This window comes from Protopterus annectens, chromosome 12.part0 (genome assembly GCF_019279795.1).
Source record: "Protopterus annectens isolate FY-2018-M chromosome 12.part0, PAN1.0, whole genome shotgun sequence".
Taxonomy (NCBI): domain Eukaryota; kingdom Metazoa; phylum Chordata; order Ceratodontiformes; family Protopteridae; genus Protopterus; species Protopterus annectens.
In genome coordinates, this window is record NC_056746.1 from 1,541,535,022 (window position 1) to 1,541,562,997 (window position 27,976).

At 37.1% G+C, this 27,976-nt stretch overlaps 1 protein-coding gene across 3 annotated transcripts in view; it reads right to left on the reverse strand.

Moving 5' to 3' along the window:
- Positions 1–27,976, reverse strand: part of LOC122817286 (voltage-dependent T-type calcium channel subunit alpha-1G-like) — a 1,023,270-nt gene that overhangs the window by 738,198 nt on the left and 257,096 nt on the right. For all 3 annotated transcript variants that reach the window (XM_044090511.1, XM_044090510.1, XM_044090512.1), the window contains exon 4: positions 3,741–3,892. In XM_044090511.1, coding sequence (XP_043946446.1) covers positions 3,741–3,892 — 152 coding nt within the window. The remainder of the gene's footprint in view (positions 1–3,740; positions 3,893–27,976) is intronic.

Sequence of the window (27,976 nt, forward strand, 5' to 3'; positions counted from 1 at the left end):
AAATAAATCACAAAAACAATTCAAAATACAAAACAAATGTAAGTAAAACAATATTATATACGCATGTATATTAAAAAAATTCAACAACACAATTTAGTACATTGCAACTTAACTAAAACAGGTTTCAAAGTGACAGCAGTGTTAAAGCCAGGAGGGCGATCAGTCACTAGCCTTATAATCCATGCATACTCTTTAATTGCCAACAAATTATTATCTCCACCTGTAATAGATGCAAAGACCATATCTATCACCCTAAATCCTCCCTTGATTCAGCCAGTACCACAATAAGATGGTTTCCCCCTCTCCTGCATATACTTCTGGTGCATACACAAATGAATGCTCTCCTTCAATGGCTTCTAACTCAGTTAAGTTAAGCAAAATGAATGCCCTTGTACATTCATCTTTGTCAGAAAAAGCTGCTTGTGTGAAAATATTGCATTCCTGCTCAGATACTGTACAATTCTCTCCTATATTATGATAAAACACAAGTGGACTAGGTCTGCGAAACGCCTCTGTCATATCAACACACAGTAGTGAAGGTGTTTGAAATTATGAATGAACATGCACACATAAATATATATTCCAAAACTTTATGCCAGTACTTGTAATTATGCCCAGTAGCACAACCAACTCTTTGAAATTACTGCACTTTGCTAAATAAATCTCCACATCACAAAAATACTTTAAAATCACTGTATTTTATGAAACCACTGCTTATCAGTGGAAGAAATACTTCGAAATATCTGTATTTTGTGAATAAACTTTAAATAGCAGAAGAAGCTCAGAGTAAGAAACACCTCAAGATGAATGCACTTTGCAAATAAAACTGTACACAGCACAAAACCTTTCAAAATGGCTGTACTTTTGCGAAATAACTCTGTACAGTGTAAGAAACACTTTGAAATGGTGGCACTCTGCGAGTAAAGGCACACAGCACAAGAAACTTTTCAAAATGGCTGTACTTTGACTGAACTTTGAAACATAACTGTAGTTTGCACACAGCAAACTCTGAAACAACTGCACCATAATAAAGCACACACTCTGCAAACACTCTGAGATACTTCAAACAGCTCTAGTTATGCTTTGAATGGCTTTGGTCAATGCAAAATAGTTGCTTGGGCCAAAACATTGTCTTTTACTATAAAACATACAGTTGCTTTGCTCTTTAAGCTTAATGCGCCCTATTATTGTACTCATTATGTCCTTTTAATCTCTTCTCATGCCCATTATACTTTTTTGCACCTGTTTTACTTCAAACATGCTCGTTATGAAAACAAAGGTAATTCTGAGCCCCATATGAATAGTACTGCTAGTTTTATCAAATATTGTGGTATCAAACATTTTGTTTAATTAATAATGTGTTTTCTACCTTTTGTTTGCTTAACAATACATTGTGTGCTACTTGTTTGATTAATAATGTGTTTTGTGCCTTATAAATGTGTCATTTCATTTTATATGCCAAATAAATCACTTGTGCAGTTTTCTGTACTTTAGCTCATTTCTGGCCCTCTTTTGATTGCTGAGCTCCATTTCATTCAACCAGCTTAATCTGCCTTCACCTTCAACTCTGCACCTCAAGGTTTGAAGAAGTTGTTCTTTTAATCTCGGATCTGACACCATGTCGCTTGGCTGGACAGGATTAAACAGACAAACATCCATGGGTTCTGTTCCAGCAGCTTTATTACACACAAACACATCAGAAATGAGACTTTGTAACTTAAAACTTAAATAAACTTATAAACCGACTCACTACCACACTCATACATGTTAACACTCCGGCTGCTCTCTCAAAATGGCATTGCTGCCTGCACATGCTCAGTATTTATATGCATGTGCTACATCTGGAAATGCTTCTTAAAGGTACATACACACACTCGGTTCTACAACATTCAAGGGACATATCATTTTTGACAAAACTCCAGCTGGCTATGCTGGAACTTGTCTATATCATCACAAGAGTAAAATGTAATGTAGCTATCAAGGCATCAAAATATATTAAGATGACATCATCATCTCTATTTTGTGTTTTGTCCCTCATTTGAATCTTTGGGCTGCTCTAATTATTTATGAAGGTAAATTTTTGATGGAGGATATAAAACAACTTCTGCAAAAAGTAATAGACCTAAATAAATAAGAAGTAAAAAAAGAAAGCCAGTTGTCTGGTACTGTGGGATGAACCCCTAACCATGGTTCAGTGACTCAGGTTTCAATAGTGGCTTGGGTGTCTGTAGGTTTGGGAGCGATGGAAGTCAGTGGCCACTGCCATGTCACCAGTCCAGATTGCAGAGTGGTGGCTATGGCTACTGGGTGTTCTATCCATGGACTATGAGCCTAGCAAGCATGTGTTGCCATTGTGCAAAGGCACATAATGCATGTATTCAGTGTTTTGAGGCATGTTGTTTTTCAAGCAGCATGTAGGTGGGCTCAAAGAGCCTCTGAGAGGGTGGGGTGTCCTGATACTTCTTAATCTTAAAAATGACTTAAAAATAAGTCAATAAGTAAATAAGTCAAAAAGTCAAAAATAAGTCAATAAGTTAAATAAGACTTAAAAATGAAAGTAAAAGAAAAAGTCATGGACATTCAGAATTGCCATTTAGGTGAAACATTTGATATCCTTAAAGGGTGATTTGCATATATCCCATGAGGCCTCTGATGCAAGAGGTTTAAGGTATCACACAGCTAGAAGTCTAGCTTTGCTAGATTTTTCTTTTTGTGTTTTTTAACCAGTTGGTTATCTGTGTGACCTTTTTACTCTGTTTTAGTTACATACTTCTTAATCTCATACCACAAGAAATCTGGACAAAGCCAAAAATAATGGGAGGACAAAGGCTCAAAAACAGGGATATATTTTAAGCATTATTCTTATAAACTTGGAAAGTTGCTAGGATAGCAGGTTTTGTGCTAGTGTACATTTTCTAAATTATATGAAAGCTGAAACTTAAATATGTCTTTATTCAGTGAAATCACTCCTCAATTATTTGCCAGAAAACCACAAATTTTATTAATTTCATAAGGAACAAACCAAAAATATGAGACACAAATCTGGCTATTCTGAGAAAATCTGGCATTTGAGAGGTATCTGTGTCCTCCACCAGAGAGAATAGGGCAAACCCAAGGACCAACAAGTGAACTCACTCCTTACTACTCAGCTCTCACTTGTGGTAGAATGAGTGGGCTCATTGGTCCTCCTGACAGGAACAAATGGGCTTTGGGGATCTTATCTCACCTTGGAATCCTCAGCTTTTTCTCTCCATGGAACGTATTGGATCAGTTGTATGTAGGTAAGAGAACCACTGGAGTATATTCAACAGGGAGAAAAAAAAACGAAAGAAGATGGAAATAGCATAAGGAAAAAAAACAGAAGAAGAAGTAGTAAAGAAAAAGATGAAGATGAAGAAGAAGATGGCACAGTGTACTAAGCATGAACTATTAAGAAACCACATGGCTTAGTATGATTCAGGATTATGAGCATCAAGAAAATGTGGGCTGTTGCTGATAGGTAGTTACTATAAAGGACGTAGAGAATTTGTTTATATGGAGAAAACAGATGACTAGTATAAGTAAATCAGTTACATCATTTCAGTATTGTATTTCATAGTGGTTAATTTGTTTCTTAAGTAATTGCAAAACATAGTCTACACTGAGAAAAAATATGCAGTTCAGTACCTCACTATAAGGATAATCTGAAAGTACCCTGAACCAGTATGTAGTCTCACTCCTGCGCATCGACATTTTCTTACCTGATGACAACAATGATTCCATCAAAGATATTGTAGGGATTCTTGATGTAGCCAAATGGTCCATGTACAAGCAGCTTCAAAAGCATCTCCAGTGCAAAGAGACTGGTGAAGACGATGTTGCTGATTTCCAGGGCATTGGTCAACTCATCAGGCTGCAAGGGATGCAAAAGTTAAAAAAAAATTACTAAATTCAACCATGCCACTGTTGGCTACAAACTGGTTAGCAGATACTGACTGTTATGCTAAGCCAATGGGCTACATATGTAGTGTATAATGAAAAATAATTGTGATCTGAGTGAAGTTCCACATTTCCATCCCAATCTTCAAGACTTAAATACGAAGCAATGGGTTAGTAGCATTCTGTTTATGATCAAGAAGAAACACACTGTTTATTAACATCTTTTAATTTTCTGGTATTTTGCTTGTAAAAATCTACTTTGTGTTTGCATTCATGACAAAATTTTGAAAGTGGAAAAACATTACAAGTGACAACAATTAATTTTTGGCCATCAACAATCTGTTTACCAAAAGCCAAGATCATTTCTTCCAGTGTTAATTAATACATAGCAAGCAACATTATGAAACAATTAAATTGTGGAAATATTTATTAGGTAAGAAGGATATTTGCTTTGCTAAAATCACTGTATGTGAAATGTATATCATAGGGGCTTAAAGAGGAATGAGCATATCATTACAATTCTGAAATCCTCCTATAGCTAGCCTGAATTTAGTCCTGTGCAAATAACTCTCTCCTTTTTCTTGCTTCATTCAGCCTTTGTCTTTGTACTCTACCCATTTATGCAAAATAAAAAAGGGGCAACCCATTTATACAGCAGTGGTAGCGTTGTTGCCTCACAGCAAGAGATTCTCCCGTTCGATTCTCAGCTAGAGTTGGGAGTGCCTTCTGTGTGGAGTCTGAATGTCCTCCCCGTGGGTGAGTGGGTGTTCGAAAAACATGCGTTGAATGGGCGTGCCTTCGTTGAAGGTTGGGCATCAGGCTGGCAAATCGACACCATAAAAACCAACTGCCAATCATTATCTGACCGGAGTTCCGCTGTGGCAACCCCTAACCGGGAAAAGCCAAAAGACAAACAACAACATACACAGGTAGATCATTGCAAATCTGCATATCTGACCAGTACAGAACAACAAAGGGTGTATAACGTGTCAACGTGTAACCATGAAGTAAAACAAAGCAAATAGTATCCTAAGACTTAAAATAAAAAAAAAGAAAGCATGTCCTGCTACTTGAAATCACACACACTCACACCCACATGCTCACACACCCACACATACACACCCACACCCACACACTCACACATCCACACATCCACAACCATACATTCACACCCACACATCCACATCCACATGCTCACACACCCACACACCCACACACTCACACACCCACCCCCACACTCCCCAGACATCCAGCCGTATATATACTTCACTGTCTACCTCTTCCAACAATAACAATGCCTCCAGTCTTCATTGTTTGACAGCCTAATGCAAACTAAAGTTAATGATATGCTTCTTTACTGTTCCCTTTTAAAACATTCTAGTGAGCATTTTTTGTTTTTTGTGTTTTTGTCCTGACAACTGCTAAGAACATGTCCATTTCTTACTTACAATTTATGAAGCCTCAGCATGCAAATCTTGTGTCACTTAGTCTGTAAGTGTCCACTGGTAATTTTGCAGCTATTCTTTTAAGTCAGCATTTGGAAGGAATTGAACATTTTTCTACTGCTGCAGCTTATGAAGCAAATAAACGTCTGCAACACAATTTCTGAAAATTGCTAGCATAATTTACATGGATTTTACTGGTGAACACAGTTTTTAGTATTTCCATTTGCTAATATTCTGATTTTTACTTTTATGACAAAAATGTTTATTTAATCTGTGTGAAAACAATATGGTTTCAAATTCCATCTGGTAGAGATACAGCATAACATCAGTTATGCAACAACGTGTAATAGTAGCATGGTTGCACTGCAGCTAGAAGTGGCATACACACGCATACACACACACATGCGCACACACACACACATGCACACAGACACGCACACACACACACACACACACACACACACACACACACACACACACACACACACACACACGTGCATGCCTGTGCACCTATACACACACACACACACACACACACACACACACACACACACACTTGCATCTACATGCACACACACACACACACACACACACACACACACACACACACGCACACACACACACACGCGCGCACACACTTGCATCTACACACACACAAACACACACACATTCGCATGTGCACACACACAAACTCTCATACACATGTACACACATGTGGGTACACAGCTTGTAGGAAGTTTTTTAGGGTATAAAGTAAAGTTCTGGGAGTAATGCTAAAGCAGGCTACATTGTAATTCTGTGGGTTAAGGACAATTTGGATCTGACCCTTTGATGCAGGCAGCCCTGGTCTGAAATGGTAAAGACAAACCCTTAGGCTGTTAGGGTGAAGGTGCCATAGTAGGCAAGTCTGATGGGATGAATGCTGTTAGAAGGCCAGGAAAAAGAGGAAGAAAAAAATAATAAACCAAATGTTTCCTTGAAGCAAATAAAATATCCTTTGTTGAAAGAGTGGAGTTTTCACTCAGTTGTGTATACACTCAACATCTGTATCCAATATATTCTACCAATAATATAGTTTATCTGATAAATGCTGCACTTAGATTGCAGATTGCAATGTTTTGACGCAAGAGTGTGTGTGTGTGTGTGTGTGTGTGCGCGCGCGCACACACACACACACACACACATATATATATAAATATCTGTATATATATATATATATATATATATATATATGTGTGTGTGTGTGTGTGTGTGTGTGTATGTATGTGTGTGTCTGCTGACGAGTTTTCTTTCTTTCTTCCTTTTAACTTAATATATCATCTTTGTCTGTGCCTCATCACCCTTGAGTTATTTCAGGATGGAAAGTCCTAAGATGATCACATTGTGACAAAGCTGGTAGTAGAACTGAAAACTCTTAGCCTGCTTCACATTTTAGTAATACATTTTTCTTGGCCAGTTTTCAGTATTTATAAAAGTACTGTGTAGCCAATAGCCAACTATTCGGCTTTCACAAGTACATTTTATAACAAGTACAGTACTACTTTTGCACCCAGTTTTACATTTCCTTCTGACTGTAGGGGTTATCTGTTAAAAAGCATTTTTCAAAGCCAAAAGACATCTTCTATTAATACCTTTAAAAGCACAGTAAACATCTCTTACATACTGCAAAGTTTTAAGTGAAGTCTGTAAAAATGAGGAATGCATTGCTGAGTGTTTCTGTCAAAAAGACTGCCATCTGTGAGATGAGTTTAAAAAGCTACTGCAATGGCCTAAAAGTTATAAAGCTAAAACTGGTTTCATATTTACTGTCAGGCCATGAAGTTTCTTGGAAGTTACATGATAATGATTTGTTTAGAGCATCACACCAACCTTACAGCCATAAGATTCACCTCACTGAAGTCCCAAGAGAGCACTGATTATTATTGGTAAAAAAGAATGGAAAAAGAAGTTTAAAATGCTCCATAAATATCCATTTTAAAGTAAAATATCTAAAGACTTTGTCAAATACAGCAGTTCAAATTATAAAGCAACTTATTTTCTTCAGTCTTCACTAAACATCTAAGGTACCACGAAGCATTTTATCAGCAAAGATCAAAAAGCTTATATATTTAGAAAGAGGGAATGTAATATTTAAAAACTGCATGTGTTACTCTGTGGGGAAGGAAATGAACCCCAGGGTGGATAGCTGATATATAGATTGAAAAATAGCTGCAGTTTTTACAACAGTTTATATTAGACCCTCTCTTATGGTTATAGAGTTTCTGAAATAGTTAGATGATGTCATTACTTCTAATAAATAAAGAGCAAAATTGTTTGCCTATGATCTCTCAAGCTGAAACAAATATAAGTGATGAGAACACTGTACTGCTGTTGAGCGATGAGTTTCAGTCTGACATCCTTACCGCAGAATATGTCCATATGTCCTGCTGTCCTGTGGATTTATATTTAGCTGAGCTGATCCACAAAAGTGTTACCCAACTTCCCTAGCGAGAAAACCACTACCTTTAGTTAATAAACAAGTGGTCCCTCACTAGCAATACTTAAAGTCCAAAGACCAAGCTAATTGTGGTTTCAACACAAATTGCTAATACCAAGTAATAACAGTTTGCTTGCATGTAGAAAATTGCACAGCTAGGAAATTATGCTTTTAGAGTAGTAATTTACGATGGAGTTTCAAACCAGCTCTTTTAGGAGCTAGTGTTGTGAAACAATTGATGGACAACAAAAGCCTTCACTTCATTGTTGCCAGCAGCAAGTAATACATATTTATTTATGTCACATTGATAGTTTCTGCCATATACAAATTATTAATTTATTAAAGGAAATATTTCCCTCTACATTTTTTTTTGGGGGGTGCATTATTTATTTATTACAGGTAAGCTCTGAAGGCATGAATAGTTTTTGTTTTGCATATAGCACTCCTTGTTTCATTTTACATTCTGTGTCAGTACAGTTGCTCTATTCTATTTTGCTCTGCTGTGAACAAATGCTTAGATCTATCACAATGGATTGTATCTTTCAACAAATATGTCTACTCTCTTAAAGTATCTACTGTCTAATTCAGATAAACTTTAATATGAAATATGAAATTCATTATGCCTGTCCATGGTCAGTACAAACCCAGAAACGTAGGCAGATCAAAGATAAATATACTGGCAATGAGTGCCAAATGACCATAAATTCCAGACCAGTTTACACGATGAAGATCATGACCTTTCAAAGCCAAGACATTTTACTCAATATAGCCAATAAAGTGAAAACCTGATTAATATTTAAAATAGTGAGTAGTTTGAAAATTGAACTGTACAAATGCAGCTCCCTTTCAGGAGCTAATTAACTAATACTGACATATAAAAGTCTCTTGTGGCAGTGGGAACACAGTCTGCTGGAAGCTAGAAAGTCATTGTATTTAATACCTGGAGTTCTGTAAATAGCATGGAAAGACAAACAATTCATAGCTAAATCAAAATTTAAGAAGCAGTTCTGTAACTCAAAGGGATGGACCACCAAGTATGGAATGAATCAGCTAGCAGTTCAGATTGCTGGAAGAGCAGCCTGGGAGTGGGGAGAGTGACAAGGTGATACCAGCATAACCCCTCCCAAGCTAAACATAATGATTATGTGTCTTGCTCGAGCACCACCAGGTGGACGCCAGGACAAATCAAAACAAGCAACAGAATGGACTGCAAACTGACCTGTTGCTCAGCCAGCACTGTGTTGTACTGTAGCTAAAGAGGGTGCGAGGGCAAATACATACTGTCCAGCAGTGCTGGTCCTCCTTTACCAGTGCCCTTACTGGGTATCAACTGGAAAGGTTACATTATAAATAATCCTAGCTAGAAAGAAGGATGATTCCCTACTTGGCTTATGCAGTCATCCACTTGGTATGGATCTGGTACAAGGGGCATGTTGATGGCTACAGTGCCAATGGGACCAAAAATATATGATGAAAAAGGTCAAAGTGGCATTGCCACAATGGGCCTTCTGAATACCTCTTTAATGTCAGTAGGTTGGCATATTTATGATAAAGCTTAGTCAAAGTTAAATGAAGATTTTTTTAGAATATCAGGAATCTGCCAACAGTGGGTATATCAGGATTAGCATTTGAGTTCTATGCCCTGGAATGGATTAGAAGAGATACTCAGTATTATGAAAAATCACTGGTGTGGAAGGCATTAGGCCTAAAAACCACTAACAATCGGCATACAATGTAGACAGTCTGCTGTATAATACCTCCATACAAGTTTCAGCCTAAGTGCAGTGATGTCATAAAGGAGAATGGCAGGTGATGTCACAGAGGAGATTGGCAGTATCGCTACAACATTTGCATGAGCTGGAACCACAATGGCCTACACATACCACATTTGATATTATGGGTTTCTAGGTCCCCTGAACATGTTCACTACCGCTATGGGGGGATTCAATATCAGTGACGATCTTTAAAGGTCAGAATTGAATGTACAACTTGTACTTTTTTCATGGCATTGAAGAAAATCACAGCAGAAAAAAATATGCGGCTGCCAATTTTTACAGCATTATCAAGTAAGTCAGTCTCAAAGTACTGCTTCCTAAATAGATAATTACCACTGGCTTAGGGAAAGTGAAAGAGGGAAAAAGTGCTAAATGATATTAATTCATATTATAAGGTTTTTGCACAAAGCATGGACTCTGTGTTTATGGAAGCTGACCACTATGATTTTAGACCGGTTTACTATCAAAATTTCGAACCGCACTCCGTCGACTGTACTATCGTCGAACACGGAAGTTCGAAAACGGGAATGTCGAAGTCAAAAAAACAATCTAGGAATGGGTTTCAACATGGGTCGAGGTAGGTGTTCAGTATTATTCCGAACTACAAACATCTCCCCTACCTCGACCCATGTTAAAACCCATTCCTAGATTTTTTCTTTACTTCGACATTCCCGTTTTCGAACTTCCGTGTTCGATGATAGTACAGTCGACGGAGTGCGGTTCAAAATTTTGATAGTAAACCTTTTAGACCTCAGGCTCCATGCTGTGGACTAGGTTAGATTTGTATTTGAATGCAACTGAGTTATTCAGGTATATAGATAGTAGAAAAGTAAAACACTGCCAGTTTTGGAGAAGATTCTTCATAGTTGCATAAAGAGCTTTCAGCCAAATGCTCTGTAAAATTTATATTTCACAGTACAGTTCAATACTATTGCACCCCTCTGAAGTAATCCACAATTTAGTACTAAGGCAAGGAGTACCCATTTTGACTGTTACTTTTTGTCCTGTCTGTGGATACTAATAGGTTTGTGCCTCTGGAGTACCTGCTGATTACAATTGCATAACACAAAGATATAAACACAACTACTATACTTTCCATTCCATCCACAATCACTTTTCCCACTTTTGCACATAGGGTCAAAGTGTCACCTTTGCCAGTGACAATGATCTAGTGACAATGTTTACAGCACCTGGTGGCTAGCCCTGCCACAGCTATTCTTCCGTACTGCACACTCGCATGCACACTCACACTTATGGCTAATTTAGAGTGTCCAATCCAGCTACTGCCTGTCTTTGCAATGTGGGAGGAAACCTATGCAAACACAGGGAGGACATGCAGACTCCATACTAAAGGCAATTCAGCCAAGAATTGAACTGGAGAACCTCTTGCTGTGAGGTGACAATGCTATTAGCTGCACCAGTGTACTTTGGCTGCATATTAAATTATGAGGAATGGGTGCTATAATGGTGCTGGTGAGCAGACAGAAAATCCCATTTTTTATATTATGGAAATACTTGCTGCCATAAACAAAGCAGTTTGACAGAGGTTTTGAAACCTTCCGGACAATTACAGTTGACGATTATTGCTTTTTCTTTCTTTTATTTTTACTTTCTTTCCTTTCATCCTTCCTCCTTTTTTGTTTCTGCATTGGAGGCAGTACTAATAAGTAATACATAGTCACCCAGTTTGGACCTTGCATATTTTGTACAGCCTGTATCATCAGCATTCGAATGATTTGTGCACCATATAAGCTAATCTCTGACAGTGGCCACTCCCACCTGCAGTCCATTTTAAACCTGAGCTAAGTACTGCTTCTTACTGATGCCACATCTTGCTATTCCATGCATTTCCTACTCGATGCTACTCCACTGAGTCATCAGTAGTTTCCGTGGGACAGGCATCTCTCGCACAGTATGAGGATTTCCTTGCATGTGATAGTTTTAGTTTATCTTTAAGTCTGCAAATCAACAAACTTGTTAGGGATGTCATTGCTATGGCTCTGTACTACATTCAGGACATCTCTGCAGCCATGTAGCCATACCTGAATGTGTACAGCAACAGATTCCTTGTTTTCACATTGTAACTTTATTTTACCATTCCTTGTTTCTCATAGTCCAAATAATTAGGCATATTAGGTGAATTAACTTTTTGTAAGTCCTACAATTTGAAAAACATATTATATTTAAATATTCATTTCAGTAGTTTTTGATGCAGACATTTTATTTGGTGCCTTGAACTTTTCAATGTTGTGCACATATTTCTGTTTTCTTGGTGGTTCAAAAGCATCGTTAGACATAGTAATACACTCTGCTCTGATAATTTTCAGGATTTCCCGGTATAAATATGACTTTTATTTCTTCTGCAACATCAACAGAAAGGTTTGGAGGGACAGTTATTTTTCACAAAGGATACCACTGCTCTATAACAGACTCTTCATCACATAAAACAAAGTTTATCCCTGTCCATATTCAAGTGCAACTTGGATCTATTAATAGGGAACAGAAAATTTACCCCAGGACTGCCCCCGTACTACCAATGGACAGATGCATCTCATAAATGCTTTATCTTATGCATTCATCCCCTCAAATCATCTATGGTATGATTCCAGTTATTCTCATCAGGTGTAATATATAATTAAGGACCATGGAATAGGTAAATTCAAGCACAAAATGGCATACTTGGCTAGGCTTAAAATGGCCTGCAAGGGCAGCTAGCCTAGTACCTTCCAATGAACCTATAAACCTAAATATCTGGTCAGATTTGGTTGTATCTGGCATTCTTAGTTACTTTTATATGGAATAAATGGACAAAGGATGTGATGCAGATTTGACAGTTTATGTGATATCTGGATGAAATAGCTACTAGTTATTGAAGAAGCACTACTGATTTGAAAGTTTGTTAGGTTACAAGACAGTTACTTTCTGATTATCTCAGATAGAGGACATACTCCATGAATAAAGTGTGTTTTTTGTAACAACATGCTTGACAAAAGTTGTACACCATAAGGAAGAATAGGAGCTGGACCAGCTCCATGACTTGACTGGAGAAATATACTCAATATGTACGTGTTCAAGTGGTCATTGCCTTGGAGCAGGACATGGCATATTTCCACATTACCAACGATCAGACCCTGGGATGCATCCCAGAACCTGGATAGCCAACTAGGAGGTGAATAATCAGGTAGAGGAATGCTCACATTAATTTCTTGTAATGAAATGGTGAGTATTTTCTTATCCTGAGGGTCAACTTTTAGAAAAAGAAAGATCATGTTATGAATATAATTAAGATAGTTGGGTGGACATACACCACCTATAGCATTTTAAGGATAAACAACTCAGAGATGGGCAGAATATTTACATGTTGCCCTTAGCCATGAGAGACAAGGGTGCTAAATCAGTATTGTTATTGTGGTTACTTATCTAGTCATATAAATTACATAATGTAATAGAAGTGCTTTGCTTTATTATTTATTATTTTATTTATTTGACATTTGATAACTGGGATGATCCAATTGGATATAACGCTTTTTCAGTGGAGGCCCGGTGAGAAAAATCTCCACATAGACAATAGTAAAATTACAATGAGATACAGTAAAAGACAAATATTTACAAAAATTAACAATATCAGCAGTAATAAATACATCTAATAACTATAAGAAAGGAGTAAGGAGATAGAGAAGATTGCAGACAAGCAATAGGGTGATAGTAGGAAGAAGCAGAGGTAGAGTAAGGGAGGAGCTCAAGTAGGATGATTACAGAGACAAGACCCAATAGGATGATAGTAGGAAGGAAGCAGAGGTAGAATAGGGGAGGAGCTCAAGTAGGATGATTACAGAGACAAGACCCAATAGGATGATAGTAGGAAGGAAGCAGAGGTAGAGTAGGGGAGGAGCTCAAGTAGGATGATTACAGAGACAAGACCCAATAGGATGATGGTAGGAAGGAAGCAGAGGTAGAGTAGGGGAGGAGCTCAAGTAGGATGATTACAGAGACAAGACCCAATAGGATGATAGTAGGAAGGAAGCAGAGGTAGAGTAGGGGAGGAGCTCAAGTAGGATGATTACAGAGACAAGACCCAATAGGATGATAGTAGGAAGGAAGCAGAGGTAGAGTAGGGGAGGAGCTCAAGTAGGATGATTACAGAGTCAAGGCCAGAGGCTATTAAGATGCAATTTTAGTGTTTTTTTAAATTCATGGACATTTATGTGGTAAATAAAGATGACTCCATAAAAGTGATATTCTCTGTGATATACATCTATCTTTCCAACATGTTCTATCTATCTTGTGAAAGAGATTTAGTGGATGTTTATGCCCCATTGAACTTGTCAATGTGCAATACGTCTGCCAGGATAGGGTCTGTTGAGGTTCTATACCTGAGGCAGAGATCATCCCTCAATCGCCTTTAAGACACCAAGAAGAACAAAGCTTTTAGATGGTCTGCATACTTTTTTATAATTTAGGCCCTTCGGTTTCTTAGAAAGAATGAGTTTTGGGCATTTGAGTTGTGTGAAATGTTTGAACTGGTACATACCCAAAGGAGAATTGTACTTAATGATCAACCTGATGAACATGGAATACAGTTGAATTGGTTACATCTCTGAACCTGGACACCATACCCTTAGTAATAAGCTGTGCAATGAAAACAGATTTCTTACAAAAGGGAATACATGGTGATCAAAGGACAGTTCATTGTCTACACCATTTCCTGGGTCCCTCACTACTGGATCAATTTTCAGGGCTGTGTTTCTAATTTAAGGACGTCTTCTTTTCTGAAGGATATTATTACAAATTTCTTGCCATTTAGTTTCCCTAATCTTATAATCTTAGTAATAAGTCAGAATCCAGGAAAGGCATGCTAGAAATTAGGTCTGGAAAAGATTAAATAAATAATTATGCCTTAATTATATATTACAATGACTTAACCCTCATAAATTTAGAAAGTAGAATATTTTTTTAACCTCAGAATGTAAAAAAAATGATGTTATAAAACCTGATAACCACAATGGCTATAATTTTTAAACTCCACAGCATGCTGATGGTCACCAAGATGCTTAACATATTTACCAAATGTATTCCTCAGAGTGGGGCATAGAGAATAATACACTAGAAAGTCTGTAGTTAGATATGACAAAATACTGAAGAAAGCAGTTAATTTTAACAATTTTGCATCATTCACTCTTAAGTTCTTTAGAATCTGATTTACCTTTTCAACACTTTGTAATAGTTATTTTCACATTCCACATCATAAATCTTTAAGTGACTAAACTCTAACAAGCAATATCACATTGAACAATTTATTAACACATTTGCTAGACTGCTCCTAAAAGCCAGCATGTTCAAACACTGCTTAACATGATAAAATAAGGTTAGGATAATATCAGTTGTGGGTGCACTAAGCTGTCATTTGAGCAATGAATGCATGAGTTGGTATCAAAAGCACTGATTTTGTGCAGCTTCACTAACACAGTATACAATTGTTATTCAACTCTCTGGGAGTGCAGTCTCTGGTCAAAAAACTTTCCACTGGCATACTGCAATTTTCTGTCTTCTCTTGTATGTGCTCTTCTGTATAACATCTGCAACATCAGTTCCCTACATCTTAAATGCAGCACATATTTGTTACTTCAGGTTTGCTGACTTAATCATGCATTGTTTTGTGTCTCATAATTTCAAAAGATTCCTGTTCAGCTTGATGTAAACAGTTAGTCTACACCTCAAAACAGATTATATGTTTACTCTCTGTTGTAGTGATACCACTAAAATTCCAGGAGTGGTATCATTTCCATGTTAAATCATGGGGTCATATTTCCTTGAAGGGGAATACTCTTTCATGCAGAGGAAAAACTCTGCTAGTACAAATCGCTGAATCATCCTCTAGAAAAATATAAAATAGAATAATGCATCAACCTTGACTCGCAGGAATAAAGTTACAAAGTAGTGCTGCTCTAGTTTTATGTGTTTAACTTTGATGTATGCAAGCAAATTGGATAAACAAAACAGTCAGCCATAACCGAACCTCACTGAGGTATGCCTTCACCTTACGGTACACCTGCATCCATACAGTTCCTCTTCTATTTAATGGAACTTTTCAGGAATTAAAAAAAGACTTCACTTTTCACTTAGATGTACAAAACCCCTCCCCTTGGAATTTGTAAGCAGCAATGCTATTTCTAAACATTGGGATAGTTTAATTGTACAGCTCAGTGGGTACTCACAGCCAATTACAACCTTGATCAGTTCCAGGCCACCAGAGGACAACTTCATAGACACTGTACAGTTTTAATAGCATTTTTAAACTAAAATTAAGGACATTCCCAAATAAACAGTTAAGTCCTTTGTCTGTTTGTGAGATTTCTTGTACAAGGACACTGGTAATGCAGCCTCTGTTACAGTTGAAACTAAAATATAGCTGTGGCACTATATTACAATTTAAATAACATATATCCAACCTCTGGATAGGTAATTCTGATGCAACAAAACAACAATCTATTTTTTTATGAAAACAAATTTTGCTATTTACTCTCAAGTTTCAAACAACACCAAAAGCACAAAAAACTTAAAAGCCACTGAGATCTGTATTGGTTTATGAAATGTAATTATTTATTTATTGACAATTGTTTAGCAAGATAATCCAACTGCGTAAGAACTCACACTGTTCAGTAGAGGCCCAAGGAGAAACGCTGCACAGAAACAGCACATGACTGAACAGATTGAAGTATAGAAAACAAACAGACCTTGTTAGTAACAGGTATTTGCATTAAGATATAGTAGTTTACTTACAGAAACATTTTTACAATTTTGCTGAAGTACTTGACTAGCACAGAGACAACTAAAAGTATAACATTAGATACTGAACATATATACATTGCCAGAGATTGGATAGCATCCAGGTATACATTAATGCTGAGATGGCAGTCACACTTAAGAGTATTTTCTATACCCTGATAATATAGTATTTTGAAGAAATGAAGTGTGTGAAATTAGCCTAGTTGCACGAACAAATCTATGAGCTGTTTAGATACTGTTTAAGTTGAAATTTAAAGGTATTTAGTTGGTTTGTTTTTGTTGAAGTGGCAGGGAGTTTCTAAGTTTTGAGACATAGTTACGGTGCAAAGAGTCCCCTGCAAAATTGTTAGATTTGGTAGTAATCATGAAAACACTGACCCAAAGTCACTACTCAGTACTGAATTTTAAACTCAAACAAAAAGGTTGGACATAAATCATATGCCACAGCAATGTACTGACTGGCTTTATACAATGGCCAGGAAAGGGACCTTTAATTAAAAAAAAAAAGCTGACTGTCACTCAAAGATGTATGACTGTTGTATTTAGTACCATTGAAGAACATAAGTGTTTTTCATGTGTAACAATTCACAAATCAGCAAGAATTTCTAGATTACTAGTCTGACTCATGAAGATATAGGAAAATATTAGCTTTTTATTTGGATCTCAAAAACAAGACCTCAGACATTACCCGTCTGATAACTGATAGGTGGGTAATTTGTGTAGTAAATAGGAGATGGCTAAAACCTTCACAAAATTCTACCCTCTGATCTAGATTCATGACAAAACAGAGCAACTTTTCACAAGACTGTGCTGTACATTTCAGGCAAAATACATGTAACACCTTTTTCAAAGCATTAGTGGTGTGCTGTGGCTACAGTGATTCAATGATTCTGATCACAATGATTACATAAGATAAGGCACAGAGTACTTGCTAATATGGTTCTCAAGGCCTACAACTTCCACACAAACTGAGTGAACAATTGTGACTCACAGACACTTGACAGAACACCTAGGAAGGCTGCACTTGTCTCGTTTGTACTCCATGCCATTATAAGACACAGAGGTTTATTTAGAATAGTACCCTCCAATGTATCACTCCGATGTCTACATTACATTTAGACTGCTACTTGAGGGATGCATTTTAATGAAGAATCTATTCTTAGCATGGTCACAAGATAGCTTGACAAAATATGCTGCTCATGTATTCTTGGGTGACAAAAACACTAGTAGTCACTCAGTGAGAGAGTAGTAATATAAAACGTTGTAATTTCTGGGCAGGGAGTCAAGGCCTTTACAGTATATTGTTTATAATTCACTATTTTTCTTTAATAATCAACAAAAGTAACAACACCAAGAACATGAGCAACAAACCTTACTGGAAGACCTCAATACAAACATCATGATGCATTATGCAAAGCATGGAAAATTCACAGTTGCATTTCAGTATTCATAAGTTAAGGCGATACAAGAAGTTTTAGATTGTACATCTTAAAGAGCACACATAGGGATGACATGCTATAATTCATTTGCTGCAGCCATTGCTATAAGATTGTACAAGTGATGCAAGGCAGTATTTGTAGTAATTTGCACAAATGTGGTAGGGTATCCAAGTAGTCTACGAGAGAGTGTAACTATGGCATGATTCATTTAAGGCCATTTACTGTAATGTGAAATGCCTTAAGTATAATGAGATGTAAAGGGGACATTTTGTAAAGTGGCTAATGCTACTGAAGTGTTCCTGTGATTCATAGTCCAATATCTGAGCCATGCGCACATACACTGTTAAAAGCATTGATGTGCCTCTGCTTTCTGCTTTGTAGTCCACAAACCTGCACCTAATGTTCCCTTCAGTAGTTTGTCCATGTATGCACAAGCACTAAAATGACACTAAATAAATTATTTTCCTGTGTGATCACTTTAGCATTCTGACCATGTATGCACAAGCACTGCACTGACACATGAATGAATGATTTCTCCAAATGACCCTGTTGGCAATTTATCCATGTATATATGTACAGGAAACTCAGCGACACCAAATGAATGATTACCCCCAACCATCCCTTCAGTAATCTGACTATGTTTGCACAAGTACTAAAATACAATAAAACAAATATTTATTGAAGTGAGGTCAATAATTGTACTGCCTTTTAAAAAGTATAGTTGGAAATAGACATTTTTTTCATTCAAGTCAGCTAATTAATTTGCCACCCAAGTCCCATATTCCACAAGTATATTGGTACTTACTGGTGTAAGTTCATGGGTCTTTATTAGTTTTGTATGCATATGAGGCCCTTTTATGTTTGTCTCTATGAATGGTAGCAAAACACAATCATGTAATTCCCCTTATTTTTGTAATAGCTCTAACCTTAATGGTTATGCCTTAAGCATGATACGCTTTTGCCTTAGGGGGGGCGTGTTTGCCAAAATGCCTTTGTAGTTCCATTGTCAGCCTGATTTACCTTATTTCCATAAGGATATATCACTGTTATTCACAGATTACTGTTATGAACTTAGGAAAGTCAGGATTATGAATACAGCCCTGCAGTTTCATTTAAACTATTATTGCAAGCAAACAAGTTTATTTCATCTTTATAAAGGATCTATAAGACTTTCTACAAAAAGTGTGGCATTATCTCATGAATTAAAATTGTCCTGAAACAGGACTTTAACAGCTGATTAAGGACAATAATTTGTAAGCAGATTAATTTGGATGAATATTACACTGAATGAAGACCCATTTTTTTTAACTCTTTGACCAGTAAAGCTCTCTGATTAAACCTCCCCCTTTCATTGGTGACCTGACAGATCACTGTCCAGTTAAATGATAGACTCACACAGTAGGCAAATTGAATCAAACCCTATACCCTGAGTACAGAAAGCATCTCATTAACATCCCAGGGCTTTAGTCCTCTAGGATAAATGTCAGACAGTTGAATACTGTTCTGTATTATTTTCAGAAGTCAGTGACTTTTGAGTTAGAGCTATGGTCTGGGCAGAGATATGAATTTGATTAAATTTAAAATTGGGTTTCCACTTACAGTTTGTGTTAATGTTAGCCTAAGAGTTGGGATCTAACCAAGAGTACACACCACTGTGACTTGGAAAGAAGTATGTTCTAGCATTTAAAATCATGCTTCTGACAGTGTTTGTGTATGTTCACTGAATGCATGTTTAGACTAACTGGTCTTCAATGTTGGTGACTTTTATCTACGTGGACTTAATGAAACTGCATTAATTGATGTGCCTTACCATGACCTAACTTATGTCTGATATGAAAGGATGTAGGAAAAACCTGCAAGGGATTCTACCAGTCCTACTCAGACTAAGTATGTGTACTGGTTTATATTGTTTTACTGGAAAATGTGTGGACTAGTCACGTATATATCGATTTTTTTTCAGAGCACAGAATAGGGTTTGACTTTTAATTTAAGATTACAAAAAAAAAATCTATTTCACAATTTTATTTGTTAAATAGCTCTATTATAAAAATAACATTTCATACAGTATACATCATGCACAATATGACTCACTGAAACTCCAAAACTCTCATGTTCTACTACGGATCCCAAATTGGGCTAAATTCTTTCTTCTCCATTAGAGGGTTCAGTGAACTAGCATCACAAAATTTGGTTTTAATAAATCATATGGAAAAAAGAGACCCAGAGATAAGTGGTGTGGAAAATGAATGGTGCACACACACACACACACACACACACACACACACACACACACACACACACACACACAAACACATGCACACACGCACACACACACGCACGCACACACACACACACACACACACACACACACACACACACACACACACACACGCACACACACATGCACACAGACACACACACACAGCTTTCTAAATGTTTATATCAGAGCAGACTTCCAGACCTTTAAAACTTAGAGGTATTACAAATTAGAACAACAATAAAATGAACCAGAAACACTTAAAATGGAATCAGCATGTTTTTATTATAAAGGAAATTTTCAAACCTGAAACTTCTTTGTGATGATAAGTTTGGTTAATTTAAAAGCTTGCTTCATAATAAAGTGATTTGTATTCTACGTTAACTGTTTCTGTTTCTGGTTTAGTTTATAATATTTACATTCTTAATGCTCAAACCAGGTGGTTCATTTCATGTGATTCTTTTTGTTTGTTAGTCTACACCATTTAATGGGCACAGTCGAGAAATGGTTAATAAAATTATTCCCAAGGATTTGTTCCTGGGCAGCACAGCTGTATGTCTGGTCAGAAATATCATTAGTGAGGCTGATGAAGAACCTGATTTGAAAGATTATTTATAATAAAGTGATTCCCATTCTGCAGCAAGTGTTTCTGTTTATTTTCCTAGTGTTCAAACAAAAGTAATTGGTAATGTTGTATAATTCTTTAATTAATGAAAGGTATTGCAAATTTCCATTTTATAGATATAGTGTGATCAATCAGACTTTAATGTATTACTACAGTCTTATAGCTGCTTGGTCAATTTTTCAGTAAATTAAAATAATTTTAAGCTTAATTTAATTTTTTTACTCGCAGAGGCAATAGCCAGTGGCGGCTCATGCCATTGGTTCATAGGTTCATAAGTTGGTACTAAGCTATCGGCCCTAGGGCCTATACAAGCCTAGTCATAACAATTTCCTGGATATTTCTTCCCACAATATTTACTTCTCTAGACCCCTGTCTAGCAGGGTGACAGACATGATCCTCGGGGTGAATTTCCTATCTCCCATCCAATCATCAAGGTTCTTTTTGAAGAGGGCCAAGGAAGTGCTCTGCTTGATATGTATGGGCAGTCTATTCCAGAGTATGGGGAGTCTCTGGGTCAGGAACTTATCCCTCCAGCATGTTTTGTTCATTGTGATGACAAGGTTTAGATCTCTGGAGCATATGGCTCTGAGGGATTGGGATTTTTTTAAGTGGAGCATGTCCAACAGCTCAGGGTTTGACATGGCCTTGTATGTTAAGTAGAAATCGCCTCTGAGTAGACGATATGCCACAGATTATAGCTGGAGTTTTTTTAGACGGTCAGCATAAGGCATCAGCTTTAGGCCTGTGATTCTTTTAGTGAGGTATTTCTGTGGCCTTTCCAGTTGTTGTAGATGTCTTGTGAGGTACATACCAAATGGGGCATTATACTCTATAATGGGTCTAATGAGGGATGAGTACAGTGGGATAATGACCTCCTTTTTTCTGGATGAAAAGCCCTTAGTAATGAGGTGTGCCACATAGAAGGATTTCCTGACTGTTGTGGCGATGTGGTTATCGAAAGTGAGACCACTGTCCACCTGTGTCCCTAAGTCTCTCATCACACTTTCAATGTTTAGTGTGCTGCCACCTATGTGGTAATTCATGGGTACATGTTTTTTTCCAAAGGGGATAACTATACATTTCTTGGCATTAAGCTTGAGCCCATGGCTCTGACACCAGGCATCTGTTTCTATAAGACCATTTTGTAGAATATCCACATAATTTGGGGATTCAATAATGGCTCCCAGTTTGCAGTCATCTGTGATCTTTGTTAGCCAGAGTCCCTTAGTGTTGGCCTGTACTTCAGAGAAGTAGATGCCAAACAAGAGTGGTCCCAGGACTGAACCCTGAAGTACTCCACTTGTCACTTGTCTGGAGCTACATTTGGAGTCAGCTACTTTTACAGTGTGGGCTCTGTCAGTAAGCGAGTTGGCAACCCATCGAGTGACGTAGAGATTTATGCTCAGCTTAGTAAGTTTATCTATGATTCCAGAGTGGGGGATGGTGTCGAAGGCCTTGTCGAGGTCCAGATAAGCTGTGTGGACTGCCCTACCCTCGTCCACAACTCTGGAGACTGATTCGAAGAAGTCAATCGGGTTCAGGAGACAAGATCGGCCCTTCACAAACCCAGACTGGGTGGGGTCTAGTGTTTGAAGGTTGCCAATGTCTTTGTTTATAAGTTCCTGGAGCCCCCCCCCCCAAGCTGAAAGAAAGAAAGAAAAACAAAAATGAAAGAACATTTAAAAAAATAAAAATATTTATTATTTTTTGTACTGGCTGGCTGCAGCTGCAAGTCTGACTCGCTGTTAAAGTCCGTCCCGGAACTCAAACTGCACATGCTCGGCGAGTTCCCGGTTAAAAAAAAAAACTAGTTTCTGTAAATCTAGACTGCTGTAAAAGCAGTCCGGATTAAGGATAGAAGGCATCAGTGTGATGCCTAGAAGTCTATGTGGTTTGTAGCCATAGTAAAGTGGAAAGGGATCGGACTGCCACGTCCGCAGTCACGTATGTGATGTGGATAGCTGGATTGGCTACTGATTGGTTCTCGCTCTCTTCCCACACTTTGCGTGCTGTGAAAAAGAGAGCAAGAAACAGTCAGTAGCCATACTTTGCCTTTAATTTTGGTTAAACTAATAAACATAGTTCGTAACTTCAATTGGACAGACGGAGCTGAGACAGTTGTCTTGATATTTTTTTTTTGTGTCTCTTCTCTTTCTTGGACCTTTGGGTGGCTGGAATGAAAATCTTCAAATCATTGGACTTTGATAGACAGTGTTTCTTATTTTTCCAGTTGAGTATCTCCTTTCCAGTTGCACATCTGACTTCAATTTTGTTAGGAATTTTTACAAAGAGGTTTCTGTTTTTTTTTTCATTACGTGGCACAAAAGTAGAAGAAGAGTAGAACAATAGTTTAACGGATTTTGTAGTTTAAATGAACTTTGTGAGAGTGATTGCCAGAAAGATGTGAGTGTTGTTGAAAGAAATTTTGAAAAGTTGTTGGGAAGGTAGAAGCAGGGATAGAGGAGCCATTAGTGGTTTGAATGTGATCATTGGTTACCATTTCAAAATAATGCTTGGAAGTCTTTCTACAAAGTAAGTTCACTAACATTAAGAAGTGTTTTGGGTGGAATAGGATAGTTGGTTTGATTGGGTGATCCACAGAAGGAAGCTTTGTCTCTTCATTTCAATTTCTCAGCTATATTTCTTAAGAAATTATATCTGTTAAGTCTGGATGTATCAAACGCTTGTCAATTAACTAAGGCAGCAATGTACTTTTTACTGTATATCCTTATGACCAGTTGCACTTTTGTATAGTATCAGAAAACAGTGGTGGGATAGATTCAAACCCCCTATTGCTATTTCCATAGCACATTAAATATTAATGGGACCAGTGCATGAGTTAAACCCATAGCTCCAGTCCATTGCACATAGCTCGTACTTGCATATAAAATATGTACATATATACCTTGCTTGATTGCAGTGTGGCAAATATTTTATTCTGAACAGTAGATCAGTTGAGCATTGGAGAACATCAAAATGCATTTTATTTTCTGCAGCTCATCATTTTCAAGGGCCAGAAGTTTCCAATTTCTAACCACTTGCTGGATAAAAATTTAGGAGTTGTGTTGTATATTGCTTCTTTAATACACTCCGGCTATTCTGTGTGGGTACCATCTCTCTTGTGTTAAATGTGTACATTTTTCATTTGTTACTTAACAGACACATGCTATCATTTCAACATTCTGCATAGGTCATGCTTACAGCAAAGGATATCATGTGGCAACTACCATCACTCCTACAGTCCTGAGTTCATAGATGGAAAAGGGAGAAAAAAATCCTTACTGGTGGTTGACATATGGAATGGGGACCTGTTTTAAATATGAATGGCTGAGGTAAACTCAGCTTAATCTATTCTGGTTCTTTGAGGGTGATGTATATTAGTAAAATGACAAAAATATTTTTTTTTACTCAAATACAGTCACGTACTTTAGTACTGTTCATTTTTCAGTTACAGGAAATGGCCATTGCTAGTGGTTCTGTTGGCCAAAGAAGAGCCATTGGACTAGAGCATTTAGCTAAAATTCAGAACTAATTACCCATTGTTAATTATCTTCCCAAAGCTTTTTATAAACTGATATCTAACAGATTTGGGTCATTTTCCAATATTGAATTTCTGAGCTTTTGTCTACAGGTTAAATTTTTGTTTTTTTCTTTGCTTATGCTTTAATGTTTAATACAATTGTGTGTGTTATTCATGGCATATGGTCCAGTAAATTTATTCTTTACAATGTATACCCTCATAGGAAAAACAAGTCCTATATAGACAAAAAGAAGGCTGTGACTTTCTAGCTTGTGCATAGAAATCAAAGGGATCCTCTGGCAACAGATGAAACTGCACCACAAAGAGTAATCTTATGCATTATCTAATTAATAATAACATTATGGTTAATACAGGTTGTTGTGTATGTATGCATCTGCAGTTCATGTGATTCGTTGTGAGATTATATTTAGTAGCACTTTTGAATTTCAGATGACGTAAGGTGCCTTTTATACTGCAAAACATTGATGTTGTGATGTTATGGTATTTTAATTGCTGTATGGTATGCCTAGGTTTCTAATTCTATTTCTTTGTAAAATTAAATCAGTCCCGTTTAATGCAACTAATACGTATGAATGGACTACCCTAAGTTCCTGTTTAAATAATGTTTTTTAACCAGTTCTCTCTGTCTCTGTTATTCATACCCTGCCCTGTCTTGCTTAGTTGCTTAACTTGCTGTATTAAGGCATTTTTGTCCCATGCACTTAATATTATCCACCTATTTTGCTTACAGTACCATGCGACTAAAAATAGTATGCATACTTCTAGTCTTCTGCATACATACATTCTCTCTGTGTCTGTGGTATAAGCTGTGTGTTGCCCAAGTGTTTATCTGAGTGATGGATTTTATGCAGTGCATTTCGGTGGTACTGGTACTCCGTGGTTTTCAGTAACATTTTCTCTGCTTTTGATGGATGTCTACGGTACTCAGAGTCATGCAGTCAGATTGCCTTTTTAATGAGTTCAGCTGCAGCCTACAGTTTGTGTGTGGTGCATTTATGTTGTGGTCAATATGCATATATATATATATATATATATATATATATATATATATATATATATATACACACACACACACACACACACACACACACACACACACACACACACACACACACACACACACACACACACACATGCTTGCTTTACATGTTCTTTTGCTGCATCCTTCTTTTTAGAGAGAAAAATGATAAACTGCATATGGAGGCAGAGAGCCTGTGTGTGTGTCTGTGTGTGTACAGATTTTCGTAGAATATCCAGATTTTTGCATCACATTTTTGGTCCATTTTTCGTAAAATTGTGGCTTTCTGGCAAATTAGTGGCAAATCATTAAAGACTGAAGTTAGAAAATGACAGACATTTGAGTTTCAGATTTCATACCCTTCAGAAAATTCATACTAATGCAAGACCTACTGTTTTATTAACTTTCTAAGTTTGTAAGAGCAATATTTAAAATGTGTCCTTATTTTTGGGCCTTTGTCCCACTTATTTATGGCTTTGTCCAGATTTCTTCTCTGATGTTGAGTATAACAAATGTTAGGACCATCACCATCAGCCAGAGACATTTCAAATTGTGACAGTGACATACTTGTTGTACCCTACTCCCCCATGTAGTGACTTTGGATGTGTCCAACTTAAGCAAGGCAAGGAGCAGTTATGCAGTGTAAATGTGCAGACAGAGTATCCCTCCATCCAAGGTACACACAAGTACAGTGGTTTTTCATCTGTCCTTGATTTTGCAGAATATTCTGGTTTTCTGTCATATTTTTATACTGTTGATTTATGCTTATTATTATTCAGAAAATGCATGTTGTTGGCTGCATGTTACTTCTTGGTACTTTTATAAAGCTGAATATAAATTATAATTAAAACTGCAGTGCAAGGAAAAGTGGAGTGGTTTGAGTTGAGTGCTGCTTGTTTTTTTATACTTGATTTTGACTGGTATTTAAAAAGTAAATTATTTTTTCATGCCTCACAACCTTTTTGTTTCCATCTAGATATTAAATAAGCTGTCATATAGCCAATGCATTGAAATATTTTTTTTTCTTCTCCACTTCATTTTTGTCTTGATTGGGCTCTCATAATGGTTTGGCACCCAAGGCAGCATATTTATACCTCCGACCCTTTCTAGTTGGCCACACCCTTCCCATTGGCCCCACCCATTCAGCTGTCTCCTGCAGTCCCCCTTTGATTTGAAGTCACCAGCTGCCACTGGTAATAGCTCTTGCTCCCACAACCCCAATCTATAAATATGTTACCTCTGAGGTTGCACCAACTTGAAATGAAAAAACTGTATTTCCTTTTTTTCAAAGATGGTGAAGTTTCAGAGGTAGTCCATATACAAAAAGATGGATACAGGGGTAGACCCCCACACAGATGAATAACACAGGTATAGTACACCTTTTAAAAGGTTTTTAATAAGCATTTTATAATATATTTTTCCAATGGTATGATAGATTGATGGGACACTGTAGTTAATATGAGGGGTTTTGGCAAGCTTACCATCTTTAACATCAAGCAGATTCCAGCTTAGCAGTGAAACTGCAATGTGGTCATAGATCTTGCTAAGTGAAACAATTCTTGAAATCTTTTGTAGTGCATGTATGCCATGGGTATCCTCTAATATCAGGAAAAAAAGGCAGTTAAGAGCTTCATTAGCCTGAGACCCGATCTTAACAGTTGTTAAGCACCCCCACAAAACACTGTTAAGAGCAGGTCTTGCACAAAGAACTGACAATGCTGACCAGTAAATGACAGTGGCACAAGTCAAAGCATCTTATTTTTTACACTCTGCCCCTGAATTTAAACTGTTTCACTGATGTATCTAGCTGTCTAACTGTTTATCAGCTTGAAAACCCAGCAAAACCCTTCAGGCTTTTTCTTCCTTTTTCGTTCCATGATGAGTAGTACATGAAGCAAATAAACCTTCGTCCACTGCAAAGAATCATGATTGGGTCACCAATTGTGACTACATATCGTGCTCTTGACAAGAATGGCAACATTCACCTCTCAAGCTTTGCACTTGAGGTGAATTGCTTGATATTTGTGTCAATAACAAATCAGACAGTTAAACATGATCCTATAAACTAAAGGTAAAACTAGTGCCATAAAGGCAAATTTAAGGAAATTTTAATTAAAGCTGTCATTTTTCAATTATACTTTAACGACAGTTCTGAGAAACTAGGTAAAGCTTGATATACTACTTTACCATAGCGATTTGTTAGGCTTCACAGATAAGATTTTCATTACAGAGGGATTTTATGAAATGAAACACGTGTGAAATATGCATATCACAACATTTCTGTTTTCTACATCTTTGGTTTTAACTGTTATCTGTGGCTTTAAACACTTCTGTCATTCCTTTGTATCCTCTAAAGTTATTTCACCAGTAATACCAGTCCAAGCTATTAATACTCCAGTACCACTGTGCCTTTCACCTTAAACCAATTTCAAGTAATCATGTGCTACTTACATTTGTGATTGGGAGGCAATGAGTCAATTTATGATCATTTGTATGCATCTTACTTTTCAGTTAAAGACTGAAAACTCCTTTTTGGGGTTACCACAATGGGTTATTTCTCATTTCATCTGAGCTGTTGCAACCGTCTGGTTAATTATAATTTTAGGAATACAACAGTCTTGGTCACTGCAAAGGAGTGGGTCTGGGAGGAATAGCCACCATAAATAAAGATTATTTTTACACATTTGTTTTACAGG